General features: G+C 34.5%; 1 protein-coding gene across 1 annotated transcript; it reads right to left on the bottom strand.

The window, feature by feature from the left end:
• Positions 1 to 21,777: 21,777 nt before the first annotated feature.
• On the bottom strand, positions 21,778 to 23,774 carry NAC058 (NAC domain containing protein 58). The gene is made up of 3 exons (XM_086454166.1): positions 23,486 to 23,774; positions 22,654 to 22,919; positions 21,778 to 22,543 (listed from the first exon to the last, which is right to left on the bottom strand). The coding sequence occupies exons 1-3, from the start codon at positions 23,634 to 23,636 to the stop codon at positions 22,037 to 22,039; spliced, it is 924 nt and encodes a 307-aa protein (XP_086310292.1). The 5' UTR covers positions 23,637 to 23,774; the 3' UTR covers positions 21,778 to 22,036.
• Between the last annotated feature and the right edge of the window lie 412 nt (positions 23,775 to 24,186).

The following is a 24,186-nucleotide window of genomic DNA, read 5'->3' on the forward strand; positions in this document are numbered from 1 at the left end:
AGCATCGTAACCCATTCTAGTACATACTTTTAATTTAATTCATCTAGCCCAAATACTTTTTGTTTTATCCTAATGATTCTTATGTTGTTTCTTAGTGTAATTAAGCCCCGTCGTTGTTTGGAATTATTTCATTAGAGATGAATACCTTGATACATTCAATAAAATATCGAGTCTTATTCCCTTCTTAACCAATTCCACACATATATAAACCAAAATCTTATGAAGATAGGGTGTCCATCTTGCATAATCAATTTTTGACTCTGTTTTTTTTAGTTTTATTACTTTTTGTCTCGGCATCTGACAATTTGATTATTCATTTAAAAAAAATGAAAAGTAATGAATAAGAATAAGGAATGAAAAACGTAATAAAATTGAGTAACTACAATAATGATCATGAGCAAACAAATAATTATCGTAAACAAATATTATTGTAAGTAAATGTTAAAAATATCAAATAATATGCTAAGCACCTCGTTCCCCAAAATACCTAACAACAATTGTGTGTGCAGACACATACTATATAAGATCTTATTGCGTGTGCACCCCAACTTTTACTCATTTAATCATATAAACTTTAAGTCATACATAATCTATTGAGATTTTACATTAAAAATAGAGAGTGAAAGCCATCAAATAGTTCAAACTAATAAGGATTCTTGGGTAGGACACTGGTAAGCATTTTTATTTTCAAACACTCCAACTGTAATTACTTTCTTTCGCATATCAAGTCTTTATTGTGTAAGATGTCTTTTATTTTGTTTATGCTTAAGCTTCAAGAGTCTAAATTAGATATGTTTTGAAGACACTCTTTCTTTTTAATTCTAATTTGGGCCCATGAATGATGGCACATCACAAAACACAATGACATTGTAACAAAAAAATGACATTTATTCAAACTAAAACGACTTAATCCTAAACGTAAGAATCTAATTTTGGCACACAACAGATGTCCATCTAGCATAATTTCCTCTTAATCCCAAACGTAAGAATCTAATTTTCACTTAACCAATCAAACTATAACTCATCAACAACTTTTATTTTCATCACACCAAAATCTTTAGAGCACCATTAAAAATCTTCAAAAGAATCCAATATAAAATTCTATAATTTTTAAAACACTTTAAACACTATAATAATTCACTTAAGTTTGGTAATTGTTGATGTATGTGGTTCATATTGAATAGAACACGTATATAAAGAAAACGAGCAGATAACGGAGTGGAAAGATGAGAGTTTTGCGTTCTAAGAGGAGCGAGGAATGCATAATGTACCGAATGACGGCATCTGCTAAAAGTAGATGTTTGTCAGGGACGAATTTGTAGGTTAAAGGGTGTGGGGGCAATGCCCACATGGTATGGTACATGGGTATTATTGAAATTTTCTAATACCTATTATACGACTAGGATTTATTATAAATTCATAGCTTTACAATCAAATAAAATATCAACCAATGTCACCAAAATCCAACTTACAAAATAAACTCAATCACAAATCAACTAAGCCTTAAAATCAAAACTAATTTCCTAATTTTTTTTACTAACCAAATCAACCATCAATTTATATTTTACTTCAATGAAAATAACAGAAATTAAACTCAATTAGAAATTTATAATTTATTGGGTGGTCATTGTTGTTCTCTGTATTTACTTCATTTTATCGTATTTTTGGTTTTACCCTCTCTTTCAAAATAAAATAAAGATTTGTGGCAAAAATGAGTGAATCCAACCCTCTCAACCCATTCTTTGATTTCGCCATGTTTGGTAACTAATTGTGCCAATTTCCCAAATACGTAAAATGCATAAAACTATCTCTTGTTTGGCTTGCAGGGTTTTTGTGGGAGTTTAAGCCTTAAAATCAAGTCGATTTATAGTAAAATTCGTAGTAAAAAGAACTCCCCAACTCGATTTAAAGTAAAATTAGTAATAAAAATAAATAAATTAAAAATCGATACCTTAATTGATCGTTAATGGCGGAGAGCAAGGGACGAGATCAGCCGTTACAGAAGAGGTCGTTAATGGCAGTCTGTAATGAGACGAGATCTGTTGTCTACCATTAGGGCTTTTCGTTTGTAATGAGACGAGATCTGCCGACAGTCGATCGTTTGGGCAAACTTGTTGGAGATGAAGATGAGAAACATAAAATGTTTCTCGATTTCTTGTAACGTGAGGGAAAGATGAGATAGGGGAGAAAGGATCTCGACTGTTGATCGTTTGGGCAAGGCACTTGAAGGAGATAAATCTGAGAGAGACGAGAAGGGTTGCGACAGTCGATCGATTTCGATTTCTCTTTCGATTTTTAGGTTATAATTTGGGTGGAGATTCAATTAAAGGAGAGGGGCATTTAGGTAATTGTACTTGAATCATTTTTCAGAAGTTAGCTTCGCTCAAGAGCCTAACGAAGAAACGGGCATGGGGCAACTCTTAAAAAGAGTCATATTTTAGTTTTTTTATTTTAAATCTATTGGAGTTAAAAAAGTCGGAACGAACGTTGATAAGCTAACTTTTTAGGCTTAAAAGCCAAAATAACTCAAAAAGCTGGCTTCAAAAGCCCAAACGAACATGCCCTTAATCAATTTGATTGTAGTCCTATTAACACACTAGTAAAAGTTAGTTTTCATTTGAAGAAAAATACTAATGAGAGTATCTCTCAATTATAGTATTCCTATATAATTGGCAGTTTAATGTATTTCATGAATTGCACAAGGCCAGACATTACTTACTCAGTTAGCAAATTGAGTAGACATACAAGTAATCTAGGATCAGATCACTAGAAGGCATTAGTTAGGATTTTAAGATACTTAAAATTTATTTTAGACTATGGGTTGCACTACACTAGGTATCCAGTAGTACTTGAAGGATATTGTGATGTCAATTGGATATCAGATTCTGAAGAATCAAAATCCACAAGTGGATATATCTTCACACTTGGAGGTGCAATTATTTCTTGGAAATCTTCTAAGCAGAAGTATATAGCTCAATCCACCATGGAATTGGAATTTATAGCTTTAGATAAAACATGAGAAGAAGTTGAGTAGCTTCTATATTTTTTAGAAAATATTCCATTATGGCCAAAACCCGTGCCTACCATCTGTGTACATTGTGATAATTAAGCAATGATAGTAAGGGCACAAAATAATATTTATAATGGTAAGTCTCGACATATTTGTTGTAGACACAATAATGTTAAGTAATTGTTCTCAAATAGAGTTATTTCCATTGATTATATAAAGTTTAAAGATAACTTCGCGGATCCACTTATTAAAGATTTAACAAGAGAGCAAATATACTGCACATCGAGGGGAATGAGATTAAAGCTTACACAAAAGAGTCATCACAATAGCAATCCAACCTAATTGACTGGAGATCCCAAGATCTAGGTTTAATGGGACAACTAGTTGTATGTGACTCACCAATATCACTGAGGAGATAAATCCTCTTACCTGCCTCTATGATGTAACGGTGTTGCCTATAACAATTTTTTAGGGTAAGCTTTACTTTTAATGATGCCTACAACTTGATTCTCAAGTGAGGTACAACATGATACTCTTAATAGGAATCACCTATGTGAGTATGAAGTTGGACCGCTTCCATGAGAATTTATAAAGGCTAAAATTCTCTATAACACTTATAAATCTAAGATTGTTTAGGGCTAAAATGAACACAACCGTGAGAATTGACTATGTCAGGAAAGGAACTATATGAATTCTATTATCTTGATTTGCATTTAAGGTTGAATAGTTCAAAATATCGTGTTCATTATTTAGCTAGTAAATCATATAGCTTTTACTAGGGAAGGTTTAAAGTCACAAGTTACCTATCTTGATGTAGTATCTTTCCTATTTATACTCTATTTATTTTGTTTTATCTTCATTTTAGTTGTTACCATTTTCATTCATGTGAGGGATTGTTAGAAAAAATCTATAGAATTTTCTAGATTTTTGTAACCAAGTGGATTTATTTGAGTTACGATTGAAAGGGGTCTCATACTTTATTTGAGACGGGACCACTTGGTAAATTATTCTTCTCATTGAAAAGAATAATTTTATTTATTTAGTTGTCAAAAATTCTTTTTGCGTGAATGAGAAATCAACTCCAAACAATCTTTACTAGTCATGATTTGTTATATGTGATTTGTAGAACTATTGATGTGGCGCCCCGCCAAACGCTAACACAAATCCCCATGTCAGATCTCGAGGTACTAGGTGGCACCTCGAAATTTCGGCATGATCTCCTCTGTTTATGCTAGCATTCCAAGGCGTTCAACCTGCACCTGATAAATGACATACAATCCTACATATATATAAAAAATAAATACTAGCGGAATCCTATATACGTCTAATAATGTACGAAATATCAGAGTGCAGAAGAAGAAAATTTATATACAGGATTTTACAGAGATTCCTCACTCTAACAAAATTCCTAACGTTCAAAATCAAAATCTATATTACTCTCAAACAAATCGATACCACTAGGGGTATAACCCCAATACTCACCAAGTGACAGACTTTGACTGTCTATCTGACCCACCAGATGATTCTCACTCATGTTCTACACCTGCCTCGCTAAGCTTCGGATTTAAAACTAAAAAATAGAGAATGAAAGGGTGAGTAACAATGGTTACTCAGTAGGGAAACAAACAATTTCTGCCAATAACCCCTCCTAGCATGAACGAATAAGCATACTGAATCATTTTAAAATAATCAAAGTTTTACAGAAGAAATTATAATTAATTAGTACATATAGCCAATGATGAGCAACTAAACGTTTTAAAACTCACATTACATCGATCAACAGTCACTATAACATTTTCTTTTCATACAAATCTAATTGATCAAATGGAAACATTAAACATGCATTTCATTTTATATATCAAAATAAGACAACAAATATATAATACACAATAGTGGAGTATTGGAATTAGAGAGTTGGGATTCACGACTGGATTGCTCCCAGTCGGGACATGATGCTACAATTCTTCTCTGGCTTTTAGTTTCTGATTTTGTGGTTGGTTGCTGTTTACCACGTTTGGTTGACCATTTATCAGGCTCAGGCTGGCCGTTTGACGTGACCGTAAGCAATGGGTCTCTTTTCGATGTGTCAGAACGTTCGACTACTATAGATTATTAGTGATCACTGACTAATCATCTTCGTCTATGCCTATCAGGCATGCATGCGATTCCCAAATATACAAACCATTCGTATATGACCACCTTTACATTACAAGTTCACTGGTAAAGATAGAGGGGAATAAACCCGGATTCTAGTTGTGACTCCACTCTCATACGCGTCCCATACCACGTATGAGTTTGGTAGTCCCTACCGTACATCCCAGGATAGTATACCACTCCGGATGATATGACGCACTATCCCTTCAAGCATTCACAAACTCTTCAACAGCTCACAAAATAGCTATATATATATATATTATTTTCATTTGAAAACAAAAGAGAATTAACAATACAAGGTTGATAATAGATATCTAGTTTCCTAACATGCAAGTGTGGCCAACCGGCCTAAAATAAATAACAGAACAGAAACGTAAATAGCGCCTCGCGCTAACAGAAAGTAAATAAATATGAAACCAGTAACATTATCCCTGGATATCCGTTCACTAACTTACACCCAACACAACAATGTAAAATACAGACATCACCCCTGGAGTGTGACTTAGACATTTTACCGTTTCATACCCTTTTTCCCTTTTTTTTTGGAATTTTACAGTTTTCAATCTCTCAAATAAAATATCCACTTTCTAATATTCATCAACTCAATATGAGTTAATTGAATAATAAATCGTTTTTCTAACTATGAAGTTCATTTTTATCAAAAACCTTGAAAAAATACAAAACTTATATTAAAACGGGGTCCGAGCGGTGCACAGGACCCAACTAACAGAAATAACCCGATAAAATATCCTACCCACGTATAATTTGTTAAAAAATACAATTAAACATATCAAACATGCAATTTCTGGCGTGAATTTTTGAATAACAAAAAAATTCTATATTTTTGGAAACTCACCACAATTTTTTTAAGAAAATCCTAAATGCAATTTTCACAATCTACGATTACTAATAGAAATTGAGAGTTCCTTACAATGTCTAAGCAAAAGGATCGATGCGTGTGCGCGGGAATCAAGGCGATTGGCACGAGAATCGAGACGGATTGAACTTCGAAGTGGCTGATTTTTTAATCTGGCCTGGTGATTTTGAAGGTCTCGACATCGTCGTCCTTTCTCCTTTCTGCGACGGAGGACGGTTTGACCCCGAAACCGATGAAATTCGAGGTCGAAGTTTTTGAAATCCGCGTACGGCTGATTTTTGACGATACGGGTTGAAAAAGATGAGAAAACGGAAGGAATTTGATTGGGTTATGTAAAGAATGAGGCTGCGGACGTTTCTTCCTTCTGCGTCGGAAGACGATTTGACCCCGAAATGGACGAAATCCGAGGTCAAAGTTTCGAAATTCTTGTATATAAATACAACTAATTTTTGACGATATTGGATGAAAAAGAAAGTGAAATGGAAAGAGGTTAGGTGGGTTTTGTAGAGAATGCAGCTGCGGATCTTTTTCTCTTCTGCGGCGATCGTCGAAAGTGGACCGTTTGGAAAGGATCTGAGGTGGAAGATCGGAAGAAAAAACGAATTTTTCGTTGATTATCGCGACTGTATGGACGAGTTTGGGGAAGATGAAATAAAAAAAAATTAAAATATTATTTATATAAAATTTGGGACGAATTCGGCATTTTGTCAATTATTTTGATCGATAATAATTTGATCATCCGGACTCTAAAAATGACAAATGAATACTCTATTTCGCCTGATTTTTCGTTTCGGATCTAATGGTGTAGTCAATTTCTACAAATTTTATCTCTAACAAAAATTTACATTTTTACCCTGAGTGACCCCTAAAATTGATGTCATTTTCTTTTTTGACGATAATTCAACTTCCTGATCTCCAAAAATTATAAATAAATAGTCCATGTTCAATAATTTTTCGTTACGAACTCAATGATTTAATCAAATCTTAAAAATTCTTACTCTATCAAAAGGTTACTACTTTAGCCTGATCCGACTCGGTAATCGAGAATTTACAATTTTTCTATTCGGACTCGCACTTGAGCGTGCTTACAGGCTAAATTATGTTTTTCGATCATTTTGAATCTAATGATGAGGTTAGATTTCATTAAAAATGATCAGAAATATTATAAAGTTTTATCCCTAAGTCTCACTTTCAAGATTTTCTTAAAATTCTACTATTTATTTTTCCTCGAGATACGAATTAAAAATTTGGAATTTTACAATTGAGCTTATTAATGAAACTCTTTAGTCATACATTAGACAGGAATAAGAAATTTGTCTAGTTCTTATATAGAACTTCTAATATCACTTAAATGAATATGAGAAAGAGACTTGAATAAACTCACGCACACGCAAGGAACCCATGGGCTTAAGAATGATTTAAACCATTAGTCTAAAAAATCCTTAATGTGTGTGTAGGCACACGATGCGTGCGCAAGGGAGTGCAAATTTTGACAATTTGACTTCACGTGGGTGTGTGCGACGAGCCCTTTTGCTAATTTACGTGTTGGGCTTGGGCTTGGGCTTAATTTGCATTTTCTTTTGAAGGGGCACACCTCTTAATTCCTATCGCCATCTAGTAAGGACACCTCTTGTTTTCATAGATGCTTGTTAGTCAAGTTAGGACACTTCTTTTGGTTTATTGATTATCTCTTAAGAGATACATTTCCTTTTTCAAAAGACATTATGTATCTTAAAATCTTCTATTTTCAAGAGACATCATGTCTCTTACTATTCTATAAATAGGTCATTATAACTTTACCTTTTTTATTTAATTTTTTTTTCTTCTGTTGTTTTAACTTGCTTGCATTCTGATTTCTCGTCTGCATTCCTTGAAAGTACAAACTTAGCGTTCGGTTCACTAGACGTGTAGATTGAAGTGCTGTCTCTACACGTGTGATTGTTGTATCTTGGGAAACAATTGTTCATTAATCTGTGGGTACCAAATTGCGAGAATAAAATTGTCTTAAGGACATTATGTTCAACACAAGCCTCGATCAATTTTTATTTTGTTCGCTTCTTGGGTATCTACCGAATAACAATTAGTTAATTTCCTCAAGGGTAGTAATTTGCCTTGGCACCTTCAGTTTTTATTCTACAAGATCTTGGGGAGGCTAAACCAAATTGATTGGGACATTAGACACATCTTCAGGGAAGCCAACAATACAACTGATGTTCTAGCCTCTTTCGCCTCCTCAATGTCTTCAACTCTTATTTTTCAAAATGTATTTGATTTTCTTGTGTTAGCCAAAAAGGCATTTGTTGGCGGTCAATTGAGTCTCCTAAGCCCTAGGCATTTGTAATCATTTACTTTTTTTTTTAATAGAAATACTTGCTTGCTTATATATATATATAAACATAAAATATTATTTTTGAGAGCATTAAATTGTTTATTTGTATCATTAACTAATTCCAAATCTAGTTCAACCACCTATTTTGTCAAGCTTTTAAAACCACCAGTGTATTTTTCATATTTTTTTTCCTTAAACTACATCAAATTACTCTCTTAGAAATTGATGACCTATCACTTTTACGATTTTTTTTTTTTTTTTGTATGTCACTACAAAACTGAGGGTCTTTAGCGACAACATTTTAGCAGCGGTCACAATTCCCGTCGCTAAAGGTCCCATTTTTTTACATTACTCCCTCTCTACCGAATCAATTCTCTGTGGAAAAATTCCCCCAAATGCTTCGCGCGAAAATTTCCAGTTTGATTCGAACTCTCTGCTCTCTCTGCATCGCGAAAATTACCGATTCGATTCGAATGTCTCTCTCTCTCTGCTCTCTCTACATCGCACGAAAATTACTAATTCGATTCGAACGTCTCTCTCTACATCTTCTCCTCTGCTCTCTCTGTATCGTCTCTCTCTCTCTCTCGCTGTGTATGAATCTGCTCATTCTACTCTCTTTATCTTCTCCTCTCCTCTCCAGCTAGGGTTCTAAGGTTTTCAATATTAATGGCGGAAATCGATCTACTCTTTGTAACAGGTAATCAACTTCTTCGTCTCTGTCTCTCTCTCTCTCTCTATATATATATATATATATCTTCTCATTCAATTTTATCTGATTGATTTGAGATCAAATGGCGATTTCCACTTTGGTTTAATTGGAGATCAAATTGATCTCAATTGTTCTAGTTTATAGATTGATTTAAAGATCAAAATGCTCAAATAAATTTTAGATTTGCTGTTCCTTTAAAGATTAAAACTTCCAAATCATTTTTTAGATTTTGATTAAAGATCAAAGAGCTCAGTTTGATTTTCTTTGATTGAATTCATATATTTTCTGTACATTTTCTCCAAATATTTGAGATGAGAAATATATGATGCGAATTTTCTACACTGTAATAGGGTGGATACACTATTCTTTTGATAGTTCAACCATCTAAAACATGTAGAACACGTTCCATAGTTTATTCGTTCAACCATCTCGACTTTTTCGAATGTTTAATGTTTTAGTTTTAATATAATTTAGTAAACTATAACTTCTTACTGATGTCTCTGTGTCAGATTAGTGTTTTGAAACAACTTCATAACTTTGCTATTTATTTTTATATGAAATCTTAGTGGATTTGCACCACTCTTGTAGGGTAGAGAAAGCAACACTTGTTGAAAGTAAGTGAGTAAGCAATAATGGTACTTGTTAGCTTGAATTCAATTTGAATACCCTGTTTGTAATGCTTCTCAGTTTTCCTAGGTTGACTTTGGTTCTTTAATTTACTTCTCTTTTAGTTTGGGATTATGGTTATAATGCTTATGTTTGTCTTTGCAATCTCATGCTTCCCAGCACTAGAATTTGAGTCCTTTTTCTATCTCCGGTGTCGTGACAGCAGAAACACAATGAGACAAAGAATAAAAACAGCAGCAACACCTCTTAAAACCCCTCCTACAATGATTATAGTCTAGAAGACCCATATGACCACAAGTATGCATATGATCGTTTGAAAAAACAGCAAAAGAGTCCATTTTTTTGCTAAAACTTTTAAAATTTGAGGATTTTCTAGACATGGGCTCAATAACACCAATTATGAAAGGATTTAAATCATGAATCAGATTTATTTTTTCATAGTTGAGATGAGGTAGTGAGGATGCTCTAACATTCTAAACAATTGCATTCATCTTAATAAAGATTGTTTGCATTCCCTAGTAACACTGCAAGATCTTATTTACTTCAATGATCTATGAAAAATTTATAAAAAAATTGCTTACTTCAATGCTATCATACTTATTTCTTGTGGAGATTTTAATCCCATGTTGGGTAGGAAAAGACCTGGTGTGTGACTTATATATGTTATTAATGTGAGAACTCATACCTCAACAAGAGTGTTATGTGTTTTTTTAGATCATTAGAACTCTTCTGACCTTCATATGTGCTAAGGAGGAATACATTAGGCTGTCAATGTTGGCCACTGATATAGATGTTCCAGCAACATAAGTTCAGTATTATGGCATTTTCAAGTTCCCATGGCAGTTAGTTTTTGTTTTTTTCTATGTCAATTTATACTGTTGTGGATCTGCCATGTTGCTTTGAAAACTAACATTACCAATCAAATCTCCCTTGCTTCAGATTTTCATTGTTGCGCGTGTTATCTTCCAACTTGCTGAAGAGATTCCTTGCATTTCCGTAGTTGTAGTTGTTATACTTTCTGAGGTATGCCTAGCAAACAATTTTTCATATGTATTGGACCGTCAGAATCCCTTGCTATACTTTTTGTTTCATATATATGGATAGGAGTGTCAAAATCTCAATTGAGGTAGCAAGTACCTTAATAATCCCAAAATATTGGACTTATGAAATTTGTAGTATATTTATTGTGTAATCATATTTGTATATCATACTATATGGCTTGTAATGAGTTATATGGGATCGATTAAGTCTTGCAAAGCTTTTATGATGATGATGATGGTTTGTTATGATGCTTACATAATTTGTTTTAATTATGTTTTATATGATTGGGTAATTTTGGATTAATAGACCTGAGAAAAGTTTCTCAGTCATAAGAAAATCTATAGTATCCTTCTTTATGCTAACTCAATCTATTAAGATATTGTCTTCTTTTTCTTCCAACATTTAGCTCCGTAATGTGAAGTTGGTTTTACTACCATCTCACAAAATTTTCTTTTTAACTTGATTGGAGTACATTGGTCCATTAGAAATAATTTCTTTCCTCTATTCAATACTATTTAAAATAATATCAATCCAAATGTGTGTTCATATCTGCTCCTATAAAAGTCCCTTGTTTGAGTTGAAATCCATCTAACCATCATTAGTGGTAGAGATACATAGCAATCCCATTCCTCCCTCTGATGCCCAATTATGGTGTGGAAATGAAATTCAGTAAATATTGAAAGGCTAAGTTCTATTGAGTTATCATTCATTACTTGTATGCTTATTATGACAGATCACCACCACATTTAGAACACCTTTCGGGGCAGTCAATCATCCATCTCTAGACAGATTTATGGGCAAATTACAGCCCTTTTTAGGTTGAGTTTATGCTAATCTGTTTTGGGGGGTTTAATCCTATATTGTAGTCCATATTACAGGTAATTTTAGGTTGTGTTTGATCCCATATTATAGTTACCATTTGTATTTTAAAGCAACTTTCTTATAAATGCATGTTCTTTTTTTTTTGTCTTTTTTCTCGTTTAAATATTATTATTTGTTTGTTATTTATTTTTACTCAATAGTGATCCTTGAGCTATTTAGTTTAGATATATAGTTTGAGTCTCCTATATGTCAAAGTATATTGAAGCAATGCCTTTGGAACTTCTTTTCCTTAGGTACTTGTCAGATAAGACAGAATCAGTAACATCTTTTGCATTCCATGCATTCTTGTCATTCAATTTTAAGAATTGTTTATTCGGAGGACCTATCTGAGACAAAGAAGGTCATAGTGATAAATCTTGAAGAAAGAAATGATAAGTTTAATTGGGTCTGATCTGATTGATTGCCAACTTAATAACCTACATATTCCTTATTTCCTTTTTTTTCTCTTTTGTTCAATTTAACAGGCTTATCTATCAGACGAAGAGTTCCAGACTGTTATGGGCATGGCAAGAGAAGCTTTCTACAGGCAGCCCAAGTGGAAGCAAGACATGCAGAAAAAGAAAGTGGATCTCTTCTAAAGCGCAAAATCATCGAACAAAGGTGTGACCGCTTTATTTTGTTTAATTTGATAGTCCTCGTAACGGGACTGTGGTTATTGTAGGACATGAAACTGGGGATACCATGAGACACCCACTGCAGTTGAAGTTTAGAAAGATTTTCAAGCTCCATGGGCAGGCATTTTTAGGACTTACAATTCTTCAAGATATAAAATTTGAAGGTTTCGAAGATTTCCAATAGAATCTGGTAGTACTTCTAGTGGGCGGGTAGTTGAAATCCACCTCTGCCACCATTTGTCTTAAACAGAACAATACCGTACTTATGTTATCTCTCACACACAATTACAATAGAAATCACACAACAATCAAATTAAAATGATGGAGGCCATTTTAAAATAAGCCTTCTCATGTTGACTCAACATGGACCCATCACCCAAATATATACTTATATACCATATAATACGTTAATACTACCACTACTTCTACTGCTAAATATAGAGGAGGTTCTGCTATTTTTAGTAGAGGTGGGGGAGGACTCTAATAGAACTGCCCAAAGGACCAGCCAGCAGGGGCAACGTTGTAAGAGACCACAGTATGCCCATCACTTGTGGTGACCTTGAAAAAGAGGCATTGCCCATTAAGGTAAGTGTTGCTCTGCCAGTTTTGGCCCCAATTCCTTGACAATGGTTGCCAACCAGTTTTTGAACCTTTGATTGAAATATGTACATGGTTAGCATATTTGAAAATGGCAAGATACATTAGATGTATAGACTTGACAGACAAATCATCTTTAGATCGAGATGGATGATGAGCAAAGTATATACTAGGTTGACTCATATTTAATAAAAATTTAAGGTGTTGTCATGGTAGATAAATTAATTAAGGTTGATTTTAGTTAGGTTACAAGCTATAAATTAAAATAACTTTATACAAAACGCAATTTGGGGAGGATTTGTTAAGGACTCCAAACATCTAATAAGAAAACTAATTGAAAATACTCTCCTCCTGAATGATAAGTAGAAGCTTATCTATAGCTGTTATTATAGGTACTTTGTTGCAATTAGAACCATTGTTTGTGTTATCAAGTGATTTGTAAAGGACTCAACACCTAATTAATAAGCAAACTAATTTAAACTAGTACTCTCTCATCTTCTCTTGAATGATAACTAGAAGTTAATGATCTATTGCTGTTATTATAGGTACTTTTGTGTTATGGAAAGTTGAGAGCCTTTGTTGAATTCAGACTTAATAGGTGGTTTATGGATATTGGGTGGTAAATTAACTCACTGTGAAATCAGGTTCTAGGTCATTCCGCACATCATAATTATTTTTCTCTCTTGTTATTTTACATCATGTATTTCAATTTTCTTCTTGGAATTGTAGTTCTTGTGTTTAGTATGCTCCTTATGCCTAATTATATAGAGTGAGGGAAGAGGGGGCTTGGCCAAACCAAACTCATGGTTTAAAATACCAGAATGCATTCGTCTATACATATTGATATCGACTGAGATTGATACAAAGCATTGATCTAGAAACAATGAATGGGGCTACAAATCAGAGTATCCTGTAATATAACACATGTTACCTCTGGAGATATGATATGGGATGTCAGGGTCTGGTGTGTTATCTCATAGCCAAGCACTAAGGCCAAATCCAGCATTTTGTCCTTATCTTTTCTTTTAGAGTTTGGATTTTTTTTTTCCTTTTTTAATCTTTTATGCAGCAATTCTTGAAGCCAACAGAGAGTACATTCGATGGAATAATTTTTTAGATGTATTCTTGCATCCGAAGGGGTTAGGTTCACTTTCTTAGAAGCACTAACAAGGTACATCGGCCATTTACAACTTTTAAATAATATGGTGGGGCTGCAGGGCACTCTTGACAATTTCAAACTAGAGCCACCAATTAGTTGCAAAATGTATATTATAAACTAATCTTGTTGTCATTGTCTTAATGTGATGCACATAGAAATTAAAGAGTTCAACGAATACTGAGCCAAGTCGAGCAATCTTATTTCTCATGACACACAAGCCCAATGATTTGGCCACGACAGAAAAGATTGTAAGTTTAATTTTAGATAATTTTCATCAAGCATTAATCAATTATGTTAATATCTGAATTTAAAGATACTAAGAATGTTTAAAATATTTTGCAGGACAAGATAAAAGAACTTTTGAGTTTATTACCAAAAGATTCTCAAGATATTACAGGTCGAAATTGTAACACCCCGGATTTTCAACTCATATCTCGAGGAAATTAAATGGTGAGATTTGGAAGAAAATGTCGAAGGAGAGATTTAGAGTAAAATACTCGAATATTGCTATGATTAATTTTGAGGAAAATCGACTTCGCCATTAGATTCAAAAGGATCGAAATATATACATTAGCCTGTAAGCAAGTCCGAATTCGAATTCGGATAGAGAAGTTATAGAATCCTCGAATTTCGTGTTAAGTGGGACCCAAAACAGTAGAATTTCGTTAGAGCGAGAATCGAAAAGATTTGATGACACCATTAGATCAGAATCGAAAAATTAGTCGAAATGGTATATTCACTTGTCAATTTCCGAGTCCGAATGGTTAAGTTACGAACGAAGTTAGAAATAAGGGGGAAATTACAAGTATGCCCCTCAGCTTTATTATAAAAGAAATCTTATTTCTTTTATTTTATTTCATTTCTCTTCTTCTCTAAGAAACCCAAACGACAGCCATTTTCAATCCAAGGGTTTCAACCCATTCCCTTCAAGTTCTAGCCCGAACGAAGCCGAGTTGAACCTCGACGAAGAAGACCAAGTTGTCGGCCACGTCGAGAGCTACAACTTCACCACCTTTGGTTGTTCATTCTTGTTCGTTTTCTCCATCCTCCATCAAAATCAGCCGGGTAGCTCGAGTAAACCTCCACACATTCCATCCGAGGGCTTCATCGAGTTAGGAGCTAGGTCTATACTTCATTGTAGAAGCGAAGGAGAACGTCATTGTCGGATACCTTGCAAACCCTCGCTCGTTTCGCATCCAAGTCAGCCCAACCTTGACTCTTGAGCCATCCAACCTTGAGTTGTAGTGCTAGCTTGTACCCTTGGCGTCCACAACCAAGTAAGGGACTTCCAATTCTTATTGGTAGCTTTAGATTTCTCAATGTGCATTTAGGGTTTTGAAACAAAACGTATTGTTTACTTTTGAATCGTAGAAGGTTGTTGTTTGATTTCAAATTCATGGTAGAAGTAGGTGTTTTGTTTATGTTTTATCGAATTTTGATAACAAAATCGTGGGTGGGTTGAATGATTCGAAGAATGGAAGAAGAATCCGAAACATGGATCGAAAACTCGAAGGTTCGAGTAAGGTTCAGGCTGTAGGTGGGAAGGGTCGGTGCCACCGGCACCTACCGAAGGCATTCTGTCGGTCCCACCGACAGAATGGAGCTTCTGCCACCGACGAAGCTAAACAGCGCGAGAAATTTTACACTGTCGGCAGGACCGTCGGTCCCACCGACATCTGCCGATGTGTATTATGTCGGTTCCACCGACAGCATCTTGTTCCTGCCGCCGATAGCCACCGACAGACACAGTTCTCTTCAGAACAGTGTTCTGACTCTTGGCTTGACTTCCTCACACCTTATACACTATTTCTCACCCTTTATTTCATTAAAAACATTTAAGTAAATGTCCTCTTTAAGGTTTTACCCCCCATTTCGGAACAATGGGAATGGTTTTAAGATCCAAATCTCAAAGGATCAAAATCCGAATTTTGGTTTTAAGAACAAAACGTATTTTTCGACGTTTTCGGCAAGTTTTCAAAATATAATAACTTTCGTATTACTTTGAATTATATTACGAAAACTATATGGTTGCGAATCTCGTGATCGAGACTTTCATTTCGAAAAACCCGTTTTCAATTTCGAGAACTTTGAAAAAATGAATTTTTGACACTTAGCCAAATTTTCACCAGCTTTCTCTATTTTTAACAGCCTTGGTCCCGAGCATCGCTGGGACTTTATTTTTAAATAAACTTTGAGGGTTTTTAATGGAAAGACCAAAAGAATGACTTTGAAATATTGAAAATGGATGATTGATTTGAAAAGACGAAAAATGAGAATGTTGAAAGAATGGGAAAGGGATGAAACGGTAAATTGTCAGAATCACACCCGAGGGGTGATGTCTGCCTTTTACATTGTATGTTGTGTGTAGGTTGGTGAAAGGATATCCAGGTTATTAATGAAAGGGTTGCATGTTTATTTCCGATTATGTTAGCGCTTGCGCTGAGTACTGTTATTTATTTTTAGGCCGCGTGGCCACGGTTGCATGGTAGGAACTGGATATCCGTTCTCAACCCTGTTCTGTTAATTTCTCTTTTGTTTTAAATGAAAAATCATATATGTACGTAGCTATTTTGTGAGCTGTTAAAGGGTTTGTGAATGCCTGAAGGGATAGTGTGTCACATCATCCGGAGGGGTGCACTATCCTGGGATGTACGGTAGGGACCACCAAACTCATACGTGGTATGGGACGCGTATGAGAGTGGAGTCACAACTGGAATCCGGGTCCATTCCTTTCTTATCTTTACCAGTGAACGTGTATTGTAAAGGTGGTCGTATACGAGTGGAGTGTCATTTGGGAATCACATGCACGCCTGATAGGCATAGACGAAGATGATTAGTCAGTGATCACTAACAATCTAGTAGTAGTCGAACGTTCTGACACATCGAAAAGAGACCCATTGCTTACGGTCACGTCAAACGGCCAGCCTGAGCCGGATAAATGGTTCCGCAAGCGTGGTAGACACGACCAGCCACAAAATCAGGAACTACGATGTTATTGAGGAATATCATGTCCCGACTGGGAGCGATCCAGTCGTGAATCCCAACTCTTTAATTCCAATACTCCACCACTTGTATTATGTATCTGTTGTTATATTTCGAATTACAAACTGAGAAGCATGTCTATTATTTTAATGTTGTCAACATTATTTGCATAAAATGGAAAATGTATAATGAGTATGGATGATTGATGTTATGTGTAATTTTTAAACTGTTTAGTTGCTCATCCCTGGCTATATGTACCAGTTGATCGTATTTTATCTTGTAAAACCTTGCATGTATTAAAAATATTCAGTATGCTTTATTCGATCATGCTTAGGAAGGGTTATTAGTAGGAATTGGCTGTGGACTTGCTGGGTAACTTTCGTTACTCACCCTTTCCTTCCTATTTTTTTAGTTTCAGCACTTGCAGCTACCGAGACAAGCGTAGAGTCAGTATTTGAGGAGTATCTGGTCGGTCAGATCGACGATCAGAGTTTATTGCCTGGTGAGCACTAAGGCTACATCCGTTAGAATTGCCAGTTTCATCCAGGATGTATGTAGTTTTTTGGATTGAGAGTTTAGGCCTATGTTAGAGTGAGAGTATTTTGTAAGCCTGTATATGATTAAATCTTCCGCACTCTGATCTACTTACATGTTAGATGTAATTAGTCTTCCGCTGTTATTTTCCTGTATCTACATTTTTTTTATATACAGGTTTTGTTATAAATGGATTTATCAGGTTTGAGTTCCGTGAAACGTTAACATAAACAGAGGAGACCATGCCGAAATTTCGAGGTGCCACCTAGTACCTTGAGATTTGGCATTGGGATTTGTGTTAACGTTTGGCGGGGCGTCACAGAAATGATGTATTATCTCAAGTCTTGGGTCTTGATAGACATGGTCGTGTTCGTGGTGTCGGCTTGGGACCGACTCCTAGCAAATTATTTGCATCATATTTTGAAAATTCCTCTAGCGATTCTGTTGAGATACATAGGTTGAAGAAGAAATTAGAGCCTTTGGAGTAACAACAGATTGTGAGAGATGCTGAGGTGGAGAGACTCAAGGAATTGATCATTACTCTAATGAGAAAGGTAAATTCTCACCGATAATAGAATATGTTGTGTTTTAAAATATTTTATTAATAAATAAATGTTTATTTATATGACTAATTTGATTAATGTATATGAATTGTAGGTTGATGAGCAGCACAATCAACTCGACAATGATCAGTGTCCACAACAACAACCATGATAGATAGCTTTTGTTTTTTGAGTGATAAACATGGATTTATAAGCATTGACTCTTAATTCAATCGACTTATTATTTTGTTGTACTTGTCTCTTAACTAATTTGATTTACTAAGTAATTGTGTTTAATTGACAGGTTGTAGAAAAATAGGTATTTAATTACAAATAAAAGAAAGAAAGAAATAAATAAATCTTATTAATTAGCGGTGGCGATTACCGCCACTATAAGCATTCAAATTTGTATTTATAATTATGGTAAAAAACTAATTAGCGGCGGTTTTTAACCATACCATAGATCTCACTCATATTTATAGCGACAGTAATACACTATTAGCGGCAGTTTCTGATTGACACTGTGGGACTCTCTTATATCTATAGCGACGGTAATACAATATATTAGCGGCGGTTTGTTACCGTCACTATAGGTCTCACTCATATCTATAGCGACGGTAATATAATCAATTAGCGGCGGTTTTTTGGTATTTGCGGCGGTTTTTGACCCCCGCTAAAAAACTAAAATTTTGTAGTGTGTATTGGTGGTCATTTGAATTTAGAGAGTGTAAACTGTGGTATAGACAATGGATTTCAAGTTTGATGCAATTGAAAAATGTTCCCAAGTATTCAAGGGTTAAATCTACCCAATTGTGGTATGAAGTTATTTGTCAAGTTGAAATGTTTGACTGAGTTAATCCATGACTCATCTTGTAAAGCATTAGTAGTTTTTTATCTAGCCTAACCCTTAGGTTCTGTGTCGTAGTTTGCTCCATGGGTCATGGTCGGGTCACAGGTTTCCGAAGTTCAAGACATGATAAAAGCTGTAAAAGTTAAAACAAAAGAATACAGAGACTTAGGATTTACATAGTTTGGTGGTGCGTATATCCATAAATAAGATGAGTGCGATTAACTATTTTTAAGAAAGAAACTATATCACGGCCATTTTTGTGGCTTATCGTCGGTATCCTTACCATTCGGGTGAGTCTAATCCCATGGTCACACATACTGCTCCTTAGAAAGTCTTATGTGCAATTGATTGAGTCAAGGGTCAATCTGAAATTGGAGGGTGGTCCCAAGGAACTCATTGCTTTGTGGGGTTTCGAATACTTGATCTACCCTTCTTGGGGACCTTATTGAGGCTCAACTTGCCACTAGGACAACCCTTTGAGGTTAGGAAAAAATTATACACAGACAATCATCACAACTAATCCTTTGAACACATGATTATAAACACAAAACATTATTATTTTGAGGGTATTTAATTTTTTTTTTTTTTGGGTGTTATTAACTAGTTTTGGATCTAGTGCAACCACCTATTTCGTCAAACTTTTAAAACAACCCATGTATTTTTCATATTTTCTCCTTAAACCATATCAAATTACTTTCTTAGAAAATTGATGACCTTGCACTTTTACGATTTTTGTTTTAGATTTATTGGTGGCCATTTGAAGTCAGAGAGTCTAAACTGTTTTTTTAGTGATATCTTGATCAGTGGTCCAATTTGGGGGGTTTATTTTCACTGTTTTAAGACTCGAATTAGATTATGGTAAAACTAAAGAAAGTTTTGTTTCCAAGTCCCCTATCCAACCCTTTTGGCCCTTTTTGAAATTCAATAACATGATTTCGAATAAATTCTAAATTGTTGCAACATCGTGTATAGAGAACAAATTTAAGTTGTGGCAATTGGGGAAAATTTTCAAGTAGTCAAGGGTTAAATTTGCCCAATTTTGGTATGGAGTTCGTTGTCAAGTTGAAATGTTTCTCTAGCCTAGCCCTAAGGTTCTGTGTCGTAGTTTGGTCCATGGGTCATGGATCAGGTCATGAGTTCCCAAAATTTCAAAGCATGATAAAAACTGCAAAAGTTAAGAAAAGAAAAAAGAAAAAAAAGAATACAAAGACTTAAGATTTACATATTTCGGTAGTCCATATATCCATAAATAAGATGAGAGTGATTTAACTATTTTTAGGAAAGAAATTACATCATAGACCTTTTTTTTTTGGCTTATCGTGGTTCAGGTGAGCCTATTCCCACAGTCACACCCTCCGCCCCCTTGCAAAGTCCTACGTGCAACTAGTTAAGTCAAGTGTCAATTAAATCTTAGAGGGGTGGCCCCGATGAATTCATTGCTAGCTTCTTGGGGTTTCAAACACTTGACCTACCCTTCTTTGGGTGCTTATATCAAAACTCGGCTAGCCACTAGGCCAACCCTCGGGGTTACATCACAGAACTTAATTGAAGAATTAAAAAAACAAAATATTAACATCGAAAGTTTGAACCATAGCCTTGGGGAGAAATTCTTGTTGAGCTGGTGAGTTCGAGATATTTCATGCATTTCCTAAGTTTCTCCCAATGAGTCATAATAAATTTACTCAAAAACACTAGGAAAATATAAAAAATTACTCAAAAAATAATCAATTAATGTGCCATGTGCATAGAACCACAGTTTTTGTCTTGATATACACAACAAAAAATCTATGGTTTTGTGCACATTCCACATCATTTGAGTATCTTTTTTTTTTTTTTGAGTCAGTTATCATTAGTGTTTTTGCAATACCTCTCTCAAACATCCGAAACTTTGATTAGTTTCTCTGTTTGATGTCACTCTTCCTTAACCTTATTTTTAACCATATAACCCTAAAAAGAGTTTCTTATACATTATAATTCTTTGGGATGTTAGTATCCCGACAACTTTGATTTTTTTATTGTAAATGCTTTTTAAATTCTTTTATTTTTTAATGCAAAATATAAGGGTATTTTGATACTCTTGTACATTGAATTTTTTGTCAATATCTATAAGAGAGATTAATTTTAATAGCACACAAACCTTTACTTACAACACATCAATCCATTTGATGGTCTACATGTAGATTAGTGTGTTAGTAGAATTTTTCTATCTATAATCTAAATGACATTTTTGTAAAACTATTTATTACACAAGATTAAAAATACCCTAATTTTTTTACACTAAATGACAATTTGTGGAGGATTCTAATGTCTATGGCTCAGGTTCGATTGAATCATGAAATATGACTCAAGAAAAAAACTCATGAACCCAACCATGTCAGTGCAAAATCCAACAGTTAGGACTTATTGTCAAGATAAGTATCAATAGGATATATGCAAAATTCCAACTGTTGGATTTCAGATTTACACGTTTGGGATTGTATGTTTTTCCTTGAGTCAAATATATGTAAATATATGGATTGGGATCATGGGACAACCTTTCATTGCATTCTTGGGGGTTGTAAAAACATTGGATCAAAATGTTATCCCCCGATCCTGATCCTTTATAGGACTTCCCCAAAATCATTTTTGATGGGTATAATGTCTAAAATACGCTAGAAAGGGAGACCAATATTTGGACTTGTATTCCATGCGTACAACACAAGGTACATTATAATTAGGCTTATAAACAAAATTGATTAGGAGTCCTAACTTAAATAATATATGTTGGTTTCAATGTCACATTCAAAACATGAACTTCCCTACTGAACAATCACAAATTGAATCCAAGGCAACCATCACAACACTAATTCATCATGGGATAATAGAATTTCAAAAGACGATATGGAAGCATGTATTTTTTCTATTATATGAAACATGAAAAAGACCGAAGACATAATAGGGATTTTCCCTTCTTATGTTCCAATTGTACCATCTTAACAACAACTACTTACAACTCTTATTTTATGGCATTTGTATTGCCTCATCACCAGTATTTAAGAAGTTTTGATCTCAAATAGTGAGTCTTGGTTTAGATGCCATCTTACCAACTAAAGAAAGAGAGAAATTTTCAAGTTGTGTGTTAATCACACTTCAACATCCTGGCCAAATAGGATCCAGATTGAATGGTTGTTGCTGTGAAGAATCGTCAATGTTAGAGGAAGAAACGGGGAGATTCGTATTCAAATCAGATCCAAAGCGAGAATCCCCTAGTGTACCGAAAGTGTTTATGTTGGAACTCATAACTTCTCGTGGTTGATAACCGAACTGCAATGCCCTAAAAAGCATCGAATTCATTGAAAGATTTGAAGATAACAAGGTTGAAGGCCAAGAGAGTGATGGATGGTTTGTCTCTTCTCGTGCCAAAGCCCAATTCATGTTCATGTCAACATTGTTGTTGTTGTTGTTGTTGGAGTTAGTAGGAATAGTACTAAAACCACTCGAAGAATGATCAGTTAGACAATTTAAATGCGGCAATTCGATCTCTCCAAGTTCATTCACTAATGTGTTTGTATCACATGGTGACTCAAGTGATGGATTTTGTTGTGGTTTTTTGACTGTGGAGCTCTTATGGAAGACCCTACAAACCACCCATTCCTCCTAAAACATAAACACCAGAAGAACATTAATGAATGAATATAAGACTATTGATTTGAATGTATAAACATTTCTACAGAAATTTCTAGTGTTTTAATTAGTTGTTTAATTACCTTGGTGGGCTTGAAAGAAAACTTGTTTTCAAGTCTATATTCATGCATAACCCAGTTGCTTTTCTCTCCTTTAGGAGCTCTACCCTTATAAAAGACTAGGGTTTTCTTCATCCCAACCAATACTCCAGAATGGAAAATCTCTTTATCTTTGCCTGTGGTTTTCCAATATCCAGCATCTGTTGCTCGGTTGGCTCGAAGGCCAGTCGGATACTTTCGATCTTTCAAGCTGAAGAAATACCATTCTTTCTCTCCCATGGCAGCTTTGCCTGCACATACTCAAAATTAAAACCATCCTTTACATTAATTTAAAAATAAATAAACTACATTTTGAAGCTAAGTTTGCTAATTTTTGTGTCTTCATTGGGTCATTCTTCGTAACAACGTTATTATCCTTTTATTCAAATCCTTTTAAGGGAAGTATACTTGGAGTTTCTAGGATAAAAATAATAAATAAAGGGGAATATATTCCAGTCTCGTTCAACAAACATCATTTATAGTGAAAAAATACAAAATCTAAACATATTTAGCATCTGTAAAACACCAAGAAGCTAAAGGATAATTTAAGGGTTTGAAATTATTCTTAAAAAAAACTTGAACACAGCAGAAAAATCAAGCAAAGTCCAAAAAAAATAAAAATAAAAAATCAAACCATACATCAAAATATGAAAATAGGAAAAAAAAAAAAGAAAAGAAGAAGGGGAGAAAAACAGGAAATTAAAAGTTTCTAATATGAATTTTGTGGTAACAATATTAATGAAAGCTAAACGATGAATGAAGATATCCCCCGAAAATGAATTTAGAGAGAATTTAACACAAGTAAGAGTCAGACTACCTGGGAGATCCCAAGGTTCAAACTTATAGAGATCAACATCTGTAACAGCTCTCGAAACAAATCGAAAATCCGAAACCTTGCGATTTAGATAATAAGTAATGAGTTCTTCATCAGTTGGATGAAATCTAAACCCAGGAGGAAGGTTCTCCATTCTAATTAAAGCTCAATAAAAACTAAGGTAAATACTTCGATCTCGAGAGACGTAGATGTAATCGAAATCAAAGTAGGGTTGATGATTGAAGGAGTCTTATAAGAGGAAAAAGACTGAGAATTAATAGGATACTTCTTTGTTCTAAAGCCAACCCTTCAAGAAGAAGCAGCAGCAGCCGTATCTAAATTCTGTTCTTCTTATCTAACATTTTGACAAAGATGGTGCATGGATACCTAGACTTATTATTCAAGTAAATTTACAAAAATGCCACCTCCGACAAAATTGAAAATTTGAATTTCCTTTGATGGGGTGTGGACTTTGTGATTATTACTAAAAAGTCACTTACCTCTAGGCATGAATTTAAATGTAAATTTACAATCAAGTTTTGAAGTGAAGCTAAGAAATAAAGATGCATTGTATAAACATGATGAAGTAGATACGTAATATCATTTCAAATATCTGATTGTAATGGAAGGCCATATATTTAGGATTATAATAGCAATTAAAATGTTCTAATTATGATAAATAGAGACTTATATAATCTTATGCA

This window comes from Akebia trifoliata, chromosome 9 (assembly GCF_017979445.1).
Source record: "Akebia trifoliata isolate Shusen 1 chromosome 9, ASM1797944v1, whole genome shotgun sequence".
Classification (NCBI taxonomy): domain Eukaryota; kingdom Viridiplantae; phylum Streptophyta; class Magnoliopsida; order Ranunculales; family Lardizabalaceae; genus Akebia; species Akebia trifoliata.

Coding starts and splice junctions, on each gene's coding strand:
- NAC058 (XM_086454166.1), bottom strand. CDS start 23,636: ATGGAGAACCTTCCTCCTGGGTTTAGATTTCATCCAACTGATGAAGAA. Junction 22,920..23,485: donor TGAACCTTGGGATCTCCCAG/GTAGTCTGACTC, acceptor GAGTATGTGCAG/GCAAAGCTGCCATGGGAGAG. Junction 22,544..22,653: donor TTTCTTTCAAGCCCACCAAG/GTAATTAAACAA, acceptor TTTATGTTTTAG/GAGGAATGGGTGGTTTGTAG.